The sequence below is a fragment of the Cnephaeus nilssonii genome, assembly GCF_951640355.1.
Source record: "Cnephaeus nilssonii genome assembly, chromosome: 22".
NCBI classification, from domain to species: Eukaryota; Metazoa; Chordata; class Mammalia; order Chiroptera; family Vespertilionidae; genus Cnephaeus; species Cnephaeus nilssonii.
In genome coordinates this window covers 4,603,887-4,615,614 of record NC_137093.1, presented here as the reverse complement: position 1 = coordinate 4,615,614, position 11,728 = coordinate 4,603,887, and the positions used below count along the sequence as shown (strand labels likewise).

The window sequence follows — 11,728 nt, the reverse complement described above, 5'->3', positions numbered from 1 at the left end:
GTCGGCTGACAGCAGCCAGACGATACGTCACGTTGCGTCACCAGACGGCTGACGGCGGCCGGCCAGAGACATAATTAGTCGAACGCGTCCGGAATCCTGAAATTAAGGAGTTATTGCATGATCTCTGGAATCCGGGGTCTACTTAGTCACTGAGTCCCCGAGGTCCTTTCTTTCTCTTCCCAAATGGAACACAAGTCACCAGGAATAAGCGGACCTTAGGGAGACCCCCGATCACCTCTCAGCGGCCCCACGTCTCTGAATCTTGCCAACCTCTTACCAGTACCAACTCGCAAGATACCCAGTAACTCTTGTTTTCTGGTGAAGAAGAGGGGGAACTGAGGTACAGTGTGGCAAAAGGCTAAGATTACAGGTCAATTCTCGCAAACTTTGGCATGCATAAGGATCACCTGGTTTGAGCTTTAAAATGCAGATCACCAGGCCCCCAATTATAGAGATTCTGAATCAGGCAATCTGATATGGGTTTTGGGAATCTTTACTTGACCAAACTTTTCACGTGGTTCTGAGGCAAGGAATTCACAGACCATTCCTGGGATACATATGCTAGACTACGCTGAAAAGTAAACATTGGAAAGAAATGGGAATGATAGCTCTGGTATCTATTTAGCAAGTCAGAACAAATCACCATTCACACTTCCTCTCCTGCTGGGCCACAGTTTCTAGCTCCAGCTGGCATAGCATAGGTATTTCACTTCAAACCCAGATTTTCCCATTCTTTTCTTTTTATGGAAAGGGTAGAGTCCATCTTGCCCAAAAGAAGATGGGGGCGGTTTGATTCTCTTTTTAAGTGCATGTTTCCTGCAAATATTTCACAAGGACCCTACGAAACTATTTTGGAAATGAGAAATTTTTTTCTGTTATAATGTATGTAGCCTGACAGATGGACACCTACCACTTTGTTTTGGAAGAACTGCACTGGGATTTCTCGTCCCTTCTCTTTTATCTTTATGTGTGATAGATGGAATGATTCATCCATGTAATCAGAGTTCTCATATCTTTGTTAAAGGAAATATAAAAATTCATCAAGGAATCTTAGTATATCTTCCAAATGTAGTCATGCATGAGAATGGACCTCAGGATTTGAGGATGTTTCTTCTAAATATCAAATTAAGTTTCCAGACCAACATTATGTAGGTATTCTCTCATTTCAATATAATCTGTGGGGGCAAAAAAAAAGTGGAAAAGGTGAACCAAGATAAGGACTGGTGGAGGGCATATTAAGGAAATTTAAAAATATAAGATTAGCACTGACCGGTTTGGCTTAGTGGATAGAGCATCGGCCTTCGAACTTGAAAGGTTCCAGGTTTGATTCCAGTCAAGGGCAGATGCCTGGGTTATAGGCTCAATCCCCAGTAGGGGGCGTGCAGGAGACGTCCAGTCAGTGATTCTCTCTCTCCCTCTCCCTTCCTCTCTGAAATCAAAAATATTAAAAATACATAAGATTAGTATCTACTTTTATTTGTCCCAGTTAAAACTGATAATTTTAAGAAACTGATTGGCTTATATATACTCATTAATGTTTTATATAATGTGATGGTTAATAAGAAGCCAAAAAAGGCCCAATTACAGGAATCCGAGGATTTTGCCTACCTATTTATTTGTTCATATTTGACTGCTGAAATTGCACTCAACCTTCTATGCTCAGCTCAAGTGACACCACCTCTGGGAAGTCCTCTTTTATTCCTCTCAACTGTTTGTACTTTTCTCCTTGGAGCTTCTGCCCTGGTCAGCATTTGGTGTTAACTTTATTATAGGCCTTATCACAATCTTCCATTGTAGTTTCTTTTTTCTTTTCTTTTCTTCATGTGAATGATATTGTATTTAGTCATTTTTGTTTCCAACTGGAACTCTGGGAATTCAAAATTAACATCCTTGTCTGTGAGCTTCTTACAGACACCAGAAAAAGTTTCGATCTCGTCTTCCATATTGTTCTGTAGTACTTTATCCAAATGAATTTTTATGAGCTGGCTGCCATCCAGTTTCACCAGGATTCTTGTGGAACTCCTGGGATGGGATGCTTTTGCTTATTTTTGTAGGCCTTTTCAAGTTAACATAGGCAACTCTGAGCAATAAAGACAACATGCTTCCCACTAAACTATTTTTTAAAATATGTTTTATTGATTTTTTACAGAGAGGAAGGGAGAGGGATAGATAGTTAGAAACATCGATCATCTGCCTCCTGCACACCCCCTACTGGGGATGTGTCCGCAACCAAGGTACATGCCCTTGACCAGAATCGAACCTGGGACCCTTCAGTCCGCAGGCCGACGCTCTATCCACTGAGCCAAACCAGTTAGGGCCACTAAACTATTTTTTATATTTAAATATATTTTTGTTGATTTCAGAGAGGAAAGGAGAGGGGAAGACAGATAGAAACATCAATGATGAGAGAGAATGATTGATCTGCTCCCTTCTGCACACCCACTCTGGGGATCAAGCCAGAAATCCCGGGCATGTGCCTTGACCAGGAACCAAATCATGACCTTCTGGTTCATAGGTCAACTTTCAACCACTGGGCAACATGGGCCGGGCATTGATCTAAGCTTTTTTAACCCATTCCCTCGTCTTTAAATTTGAGTTATTGTGAGGAGTGTGATAATCTATATAAACGGCACAGCATTGCACTGAATGACAACTATTATTAATGAAATGAAATGTTAACAATGAATTACATTAATAAATGACTTATTAACAATGAAATAAAGTTTACATGAGGAAGTGCTGTAAAGTTATATTAAATGTAAGATTTTGCCATTATTGTTGCTATTATGGTTATTACTAAGAGCTAGGATAAGCCATGAATAAATTGATATTAATTCTAGTATAAGTATAAATTAATAAATCAGTAAAGGAATTACACAGGTATTCCAATGTTTGGGTGGGTTTTAAGTAGTAGTGTATATTATTATTATATACTAGTAATGCAACATTATTAGCGTGCTAATACTAAAAACTGGACTACAAATTCCATCATCCTGTATGCTCTCAACTGTGTGAGCGGAGGTGGACATCATTGAACCCGGATGAAGGCTGAAAACTGCATTTCCCAGAGTGCACCATGCCACATCTCCACTATATATATACTCCATCCGGGTTCTTCGAGATGCTGTTTGGCGACTCGTCGCCATTCCAGGAGCAGCTCGGCCTCGGCCCAGGGGCGAGTGTCGGTCGCTGTGTCGGAGACACCGGTCCCCGACACCAAGACAGCCAGCCCTCTCCCCTGCCCCGCGGCGGGAGAGCGTATCCGGCCGGCCGGCGGGGCTTGCGCACCCTCCCTCGCCTCCCTGTTCCCCGCAGCCTCCGCCCCGCCAGGCCCGGCCCGGACCTCCGAGCCCCGGCCTCCTCCGCCGTCTCGGTCACTGCCGCCGCCGGGCTCCACAGCCCCGCCCGCCGCTTCTCCTCCCAGTTTGAGAAGCCGAGTAAGGAAACAGGGAAAAATGTCGCCATGAAGGCCGAGAACCGCTGCCGCCGCCGACCCCCGCCGGCCCCGAACGCCATGAGCCTGGGTCCCTGCCGCGCCCGCTCCGCTCCGACCGCCGCCGCCGCCGAGGCCCCCGTTGATGCCGCAGAGCTCCCCCAGCGCCGCCGCCACCGCCTCCGACATGGACAAGAACAGCGGCCCCAGCGGCTCCGCCTCTTCGGGCAGCAGCAAAGGGCAACAGCCGCCCCGCTCCGCGTCCGCGGGGCCGGCCGGCGAGTCTAAACCCAAGAGCGGTGAGCGCGGGCTACGCTGGCGGGGGGCGCGGGTCGGGTCCTGGCTCTCTGGTCAGCCGGGTCACACCCAGGGACAAGCTCCGCTTTCTGTGCTCCCTAAATCCCACCGCCCCCCACTTCACTTCCCGTGAACTCTTAATGAGCCCAGAACCGCGTGCTTTACGCGAATTCTGTCATTAAAGACTCGTAACAGCTCGTGAAGTAGGTGCTGTTCTTACTCCCATTTTGCAGATGAGGAAACTGAGGTCAGGAAAGCTAAGGTCGCCTCGCCAGTATGTGCCTCACAGCAGGCCTTCATACCTAGTTGTCTGACTCATCAGTTCACGCTCTTAAAAACACGAAGTTGTTCTAGTCTTTAATGTTGAATTAGCTTTGGATAGTGTTCAAATTTAAACAGGAGAAGGTGGGGCCCAAAGACTTTTCAAACTCAAATCTTAGGTTGAATAACCTGGCTCCAGAGCCACCCCTCTCTGCGGAGGAGGACTCGTCCGTGGAAGGCTCTGTTTTGTGTGGAGCAGTGTTTCAGAGCACCGGCTCCCGGTTCTGTCTTTTTAGGTTTGCTAGACCTTGAGTGAGTGTCTGACTTTCCTTACCGGTAAGGATGGAGATGATGAGAATTATTAAATGAATTAACTTAGAAAACCAATGAAGCAAGGGTTTAGGAAAGTACGTGGCAGCTGTTATGCATCAAATACACATCATGCCTGTTTCCCTTTGTAAGGCTCTAGTTGTGTTCTTTTACAGGGAAGATTTTGTCATTTCTGCAGTCATGCCTCTCATGTTAAATTATGACCATGGTGATGATAATAGCTACCATTTATCTAGAGCTTACCAGGTAGCAGGTACTGGGCTAGGCTTTTACCTCTGTTGTGGAGACTCCAGTCACTAACCAGTCCAACAAGTGGAATTTTCATCTGAAGAAGGAAAAAGTTGAGAGGCCAGAGTTTAGGTAGGAGTTGGCAGGTCTGGAGTTGTAATCTCTGCTCTTTTGTATTGTGATTATATTAGTGATAGGAAGATGTTTTCAGTGGGGAAATGTGTCAGAGAGGGAAACATTTTGAGTGCAGTTGTTTACAACTTTTTAAAAAACTGTAAGGCTGACTCTGAAAGAAAAAACAACTGTAAGGCTGACTTGTTGAGTTTACCTGCTGGATATAGTAAACTTGCTTACTTGGGGTTCTGAGGGCTTCTAGGACTGCTTAGGGAACTCCGGTGGAATCCAGTTGACAAGATAATGAATATGCTTTAAATATCTAATCAGGGTTAGAGAGACTCTCAGGCCACGTCAGGCAGTATTACGTAGATTAATACTGGGGTTTTGCACCTGTATAGCTTTATCACAGATCTCTTTAGAGATAAGAGGGTAGCCAGTTCTGGCCAGTGTTGGGAACTGGTTTAGAGTGGTCGGAATATTTCTCAGTGTAGGTGATAACTTTACTTTTGCACACTATTCCCAGATATAAAGTTAAAGATTTTGATTCTCTAGCTATCTGAATTCTCAACTAATTTTTCAGGGGCTCCTTTTCAAGCTATTAACATAAGTGAGACAGCAGTAATAAATGCCTTAATGTTTATTCTTTAGTGAGGCAGTAGGTGAAAGTTTGCAACAATCCAAACAAAATAAAACAGTTAAACTGAGGTATTTTAAGGCATTTTACTCATATTGTTTCTGACTTTGAATATGTTGATTAGTAGGACTAATGCCGATTAGGCCCCAGGATCATATAGAATTCTGTTGCAGTGCGACCAAAGCAAATATTTGTCAGCAACTTTTCATACTTGTATAGAATAAATATTAATTGTTGGGTTCATTTTTACTAAAGTGATTTCTTTCTTTTTTTTAAAAAAATACTATGAAGCACTCTTAAAATACTTGTTCATCTTCTTTTAAAAAAAATATTTTTATTGATTTCAGAGGGGTAGGGAGAGGGAGGGAGAGAGAAACATCAGTGATGAGAGAGAATCATTGATTGGCTGCCTTCTGCAAGCCCACCACTGGGGATCTAGCCCGAAACCCAGGCATGTGCCCTTGACCGGAATCGAACCCAGGACCCTTTAGTCGGCAGGCCGACACTCTATCCACTGAGCCAAACCAGCCAGGGCATTGTTTATCTTCCTACTTGAAAGCTTCTGAGAAAGAAAGTAAAAACTCATGTAAAAGACTTTCGTAGGTTATATGAAATACACAAGTGTGCCCTCTGGTATCATTAGTTTTTGTTTAAAGTGTTGAAAGCTTGGCTATAGTTGCCTTTACCAGTGCCTACTTTTCAGACTACTGCTATGTATTTTCCTTTAGCAAAAAGGAAGATTTGTAGCTAAATACACAGTTCTTCATCCATAACCCACATTGCCTGCATTTAGGAATAAATTTTTAAGGTTGAAAGTAGCATATGCTGCCTTCAGAACCTTAAGCTAAGACCAGTGCTGCCACAACAGATGGCATTTAGGACCTTTTCTACAGTGACTTCTGGATGGTTGCTGGAACAAAAGGTAGCCTCCAATTCAGCATAATTCCATACACAAATTTCAGAAAAGCTGACTTGACTTTTGATGTACTTGATGGTGCTGGAAATAGTTGAAAGAACCTCTTGAGTTTCAGAGTGCTGAGTTGAAGAACAGGAAGGGTAAGTTGAAAAGACATAAATTGCCTTATTTTTTTAAAGAGTTTTTTAATTTCTAGCACAGCCACTGTGGCTCTGGTTGAGCTTCGACGTATGAACCAGTAAGTCACAGGTTCAATTCCTGCTCAGGGCATATACCCGGGTTGTGGGCTCAATCCCCAATGTGGGGCATGCAGGAGGCAGCTGATAAATGATTGTCTCTCATCATTAATGTTTCTGTCTCTCCCTCTCCCTCTCCCTTCCTCTCTGAAATCAATAAAAATGTATTAAAAAATAAGTTTGTCGCCTAGCTGGTTTGGCTCAGTGGATAGAGCGTGGGCCTGCGGACTGAGGGGTCCCGGGTTTGATTCCGGTCGGGGGCACGTGCCTGGGTTGCGGGCTCGATCCCCAGTGGGGGGTAGGCAGAAGGCGGCCAATCATTGATTCTATCTCATCATTGATGTTTCTCTCTCTCTCTCCCTCTCCCTTCCTCTCTGGGATCAATAAAAATATATTTAAAAAAATAATAAAAAATAAGTTTGTCGCCCTAACCGGTTTGGCTCAGTGGATAGAGCCAAATATAGGGTCCCAGGTTCAATTCCGGTCAAGGGCATGTAGCTTGGTTGCGGGCATATACCCAGTAGGGAGTGTGCAGGAGGCAGCTGATCGATGTTTCTCTCTCATCGATGTTTCTAACTCTTCATCCCTCTCCCTTCCTCTCTGTAAAAAAATCAATAAAATATATTAAAAAAAAATAAGTTTGTCACCCTGGCCGGTTTGGCTCACTGGATAGAGCGTCGGCTTGGGGACTGAAGGGTCCCAAGTTCGATTTCGGTCAAGGGCATGTAGCTTGGTTGCGGGCATATACCCAGTAGGGAGTGTGCAGGAGGCAGTTGATTGATGCTTCTCTCTCATCGATGTTTCTAACTCTCTATCCCTCTCCCTTCCTCTCTGTAAAAAATCAAAATATTAAAAATAAAATGTTTGTCAATTTATAAATATTTTATTTTCCTTTCTCCTTTCCCTACCTCATGTGAAGAAATAACCTCTGATTTCTATTCCCTAAAACGTGTGTCATAAATGGGCATTTGCTTCCAAGCTACATGATTAATATACTTGAGTCTTTGTTCCTGGGGCTGGCTTAAGTTTGTCCTTCATGCACACAGGAAACAGGTAAACTGGCCACCGAGATTTATTTGATCTTTCTGGTTGGAGTGGCATACCACAGTTTCTTTGTGTTGGCTAATTGCTTCAAATATTTTACATAACATTCCCTTTCTTGGCTATATTCCAACAGCTGTGTTCTGGTAGGATTAAGATGCAGTTCTAAGAATGTTTAATGGTGAATATCCAAGGAATCCCAGAGGTTGGGGAAAGTCATTTAGAAAAAGCAAAGTAAAGAGAGGCTAGGCAGTTTATGGGCAAACAGTGGACCCTAGCCCGGAACCGGGCTCTTGCCCCATCTCCCTGGGCAAGGAATAGTACTGCAGCGGAGGTTAAGGGAAGGTCAGGCATTATGAAGCAGTTATTTTGAGGTTGGTGATAGGAAGCACTGTCCTGCACTCTTCCTCTTATTCCAGTAACGGAAGCCAGGTTACTAGTGGTTAATCTGCCTTGAAGAATGCCTCTGAGTTGCAAATGGACCTGGAGGTTTCAATGGCTTTGAAAATTGAGGTGACTTGAAGCCTTCAATAAAACACCAGCCAGAGAAGTTATAAGAATTTCTGGGCCTGTTGGCTGGAGTCCTTGGTGTATATGGCTTTGTTTAGTGGGTACTCTTGACTGGAATGATTTAGATTTATTAATAATAAGCCTTCAAATAATAATAGCAACCGTGTGCCAAGCACTGTGGTAGGCATTTCACAGTTTTCTCCTTTTTAAAATATATTTTTATCGATTTTTGAGAGAGGAAGGGGGGGTGAGAGAGAAAGAGAGAGATTAATGATGAGAGAGCATCATCGATTGGCTGCCTCTTGCATGCCCCCACATTGGGGATCGAGCCACAACCCCTGCCATGTGCCCTGACTGGGAATCAAACTACCGTGACTTGGTTCATAGGTCAGTGCTTAACCACTGAGCCACACCAACCGGGCCAGAAGTTTTCTCTTAATCCTCATGACCCTGTGAGGAGGGAGGGTAGAGGATTCGCCCTATTTTGCAGACAAGAAAACCGAGGCTTAGAGGGGTTAGAGTGATTTGTCCAAGGGAATTCTTAAGAAGTCCTAGGTAATATTTATAAATACAATTTGTATAAATTCACTTAGCAAGCAGGCAACTTACTGGTACATATACCATTCCTGATACTACCTCTCTCCTTTCAGTCAAAATTAGTAATTTGAGCTGGATTCAATTTGTTGTCAGTTGATTCTGTAGTAAAGCCACATATTGCCTCTCCGGAAGTGCTTGTCAACCACTCTGGACGATGGCTAAGCAACTTGCTTGTGTTTACAGCATGAATCAGCAGCAGAAACTTCCTGGCTGATCTGACCTCTAGTCTGTGCCACTTGTCAGCACTAGAGCTAAAAATGTTGTTGATGCCAAATTATTTAACGGAAAATTTATGGCCATTATTTTGGAATGGGGGAAAGAGACTGAGATATGCTTACTGTTACTTGGTAGAGAATTTTCTATTAGGGAAATGTGGAATAACTAAGACACTGGAATAAATTCTCAAATCTCTTGTTGATTCTGGGATCCTGATTTCTGGATTTAAGCCATTTATTTAGTGGTCTTGGCCCTTTTGGAATATGTCTGACAGTAGTTTTTGGCAGTTAGTTCTCAGCTCTGGCTATGCATTAGAATTTCCTGAAGACCTTTTATAGACACAGGGATGTGTGAGGCCCTTCCCTAGTGATACTTTAGTCTGGTTGGGCCCTTGGGCCCTGACATCCATAGCTTCAAAAGTCTCTGAAAGTGATGTTGTTGGCGCAGCCAGGATTTAGAACCTCCGATTTGAAATTTAAAATTTTCAACAGAGAATATGTTTCTCCCAGGAACTTAACATTTTTGTCTGCTTTCCAAAATTTAAATCAGATCATCTTATTGCTATCTCCTATAAGAGAGAGGATGACAGATTTTACCCCTAGGTTATTCACATGCATATCCTGGCAAGTTGTATTATAAAACATTTCACAAACAGTACTCTGAATTTTATCCCTGTGTCCCAGGCATCCTGGCAAGTTGTATATAAAACATTTCACAAACAGTACTCTGAATTTTATCTCTGGGTCCCTGGCCTGACTGTACCTTCAATCTTTAGCTGCCTGTTGCCTGGGAGTAGAGAGATAAGAGAAAACTTCTCACTTTAGATGTCTGACTTCAGACCTTTAGGTAAGTGGGAGAGAAGATGAAGGAGTTGATTTTAGCAACTAAAATCATAAATCCATATGTGGTTAGTTGTTGTAATCTGTTTTAGAAATAGCACTTCTCTTTCCTTCAGAGAGCAGTTCTGCGAGCATTATGAAACTGTTTCCTTGCCAGTGTGGTAATGAGTGACTAAAATGAAAACAACCTCTTGCTGAGTTCCAGCTTACTTTCTTGAGCCCTCAAAATATAGAACCTGGCTTTGCCTGCATCTATGCAAACTGCTTGTCTAGAAAGCATTAGGGTCAAATATAGGATCATCTGAAATAGTCTTGGGTAATGAGGCTTGGGGAATACTAGTGTTTTCTCCTCTTCAGAAGATCTTATTTGTTCTCATGGTAATGTTAGCTGGAGTTCTATATCCCTCTGAATTTTCTATGTTTTTGCAGTCTATATGTATAAAAGGCTAAGCGACCATCCGGCCAGTAGCTATGATGCGCACTGACCATCAGGGGGCAGATGCTCAACGCAGGAGCTGCCGAGGTGTGGTGACTTGGCAGTGGCAGTTCTCGGGTGACGCACCTGGAACCAGAGAGGAGGGAGCCGAATTCCGGGGTGTGTCACCCAGGAACCACCTTCTCACAATCTGGGACCCCTCAGGGGATGTTGGAGAGCCGGGTCCACAGGCCAGGCTGAGGGACTCCATCTGCCGGAGGGACCCCACTCACTCCACAGGCAACCTTTGAGCTGCGGCACCTCCCCAGGTGTGGCCGGCCGGGGAGGGACTGTGGGAGGTTGGCTCCAGGGCGTGTCTGGCTCTTCTCACCCAGTCCTGCCCGGCCAGACACCTTCTAATTAATTTCCTTCCAATGTGCACGAATCTGTGCACCGGGGCACTGGTCTTATAAACTTAACTGCATGGGTTAAAGGCAAGGCAAAATTTGTATGAGATCTGAAGCCTCACTTTCAAATCATTGTTACCACTGATGCCTTGTTTGTCAGTAATGGTTGCTAACTGAAGAAGTTGGTAAAAGTGTTTCAGTAATTCTAACTTCAGCCCTGGCTGAGTAGTTTAGTTGGTTAGAGTGTCATCTGATATGCCAAGTTTGAGCATTGGATCCCCTGGTCAGGGCACATACAAGAATAAACCAATGAATGCAAAATTCTAACTTCAGATTAAACTCTGGTTATTTTCCCTGAGATTTAAAGGTGTCTGGTAAGAGTGAACCTAGCCTGGCATCGCTTTCTGTTTGCATTTTGGCCCTCACATGACTATTAGCTTATCTTCTAAGTTGTAGTTTGGTTAGGTTTAGAGAGGATGGCATACCCTTCATTTAGCCCATGTTATTGACAGAGTGTGAGGTGATTGCTATCAAAATTTGGAGTGTGGTTTCCTTTTCTCTGAAGATATGGTTCACCTTGTATTTATTTATTTATTAAAAAATTTTTTTAAATATATTTTATTGATTTTTTTTTTACAGAGAGGAAGGGAGAGGGATAGTGAGTTAGAAACATCGATGAGAGAGAAACATCCATCAGCTGCCTCCTGCACACCCCCTACTGGGGATGTGCCCGAAACCAAGGTACATGCCCTTGACCGGAATCGAACCTGGGACCCTTCAGTCCTCAGGCCGATGCTCTATCCACTGAGCCAAACCGGTTAGGGCTCACCTTGTATTTATTTAGTCTGCTGTAAAATAATTTGATTATCTTGTCTAGAAATACTTTTTCCTAGGTACTTAATAGTTTTTAAAATTACCCAAATAATAAGTATACAGAACAATAATTCTGTATACTGAAGTCAGACTCTTAGAGGGTGAGGTCTGGGCACAGGAATCCCTTAAAAGTTCATCTGGATGATTCCTATGAACTGGTAAAAGTGGATAGTTCCGTTTTCCAAAGATAACTGTCATTAACAGCCTGCTGTGTTGCCTTTCCAGACACATTTCTATTATTTACGTATTTTAAACATAAACAGGATTAAGCTATATATTTTTTGGGGAAAACTTTATAGTTTCTGAGGCTCATGCAGAATCTTCTTGACTTTGTAAATCACCACTCCCTTCTAGTTTGAGAGTAAGCCTAATGGATTT

At 43.4% G+C, this 11,728-nt stretch overlaps 1 protein-coding gene across 1 annotated transcript in view; it reads left to right on the top strand.

Moving 5' to 3' along the window:
* The first annotated feature begins 3,435 nt into the window (after positions 1-3,435).
* RNF10 (ring finger protein 10) overlaps positions 3,436-11,728 on the top strand; it is a 42,251-nt gene continuing 33,958 nt past the window's right edge. Inside the window, exon 1 of the mRNA XM_079762849.1 lies at positions 3,436-3,732. Within this exon, the coding sequence (XP_079618975.1) occupies positions 3,579-3,732 (154 nt within the window). The 5' untranslated portion in view covers positions 3,436-3,578. The remainder of the gene's footprint in view (positions 3,733-11,728) is intronic.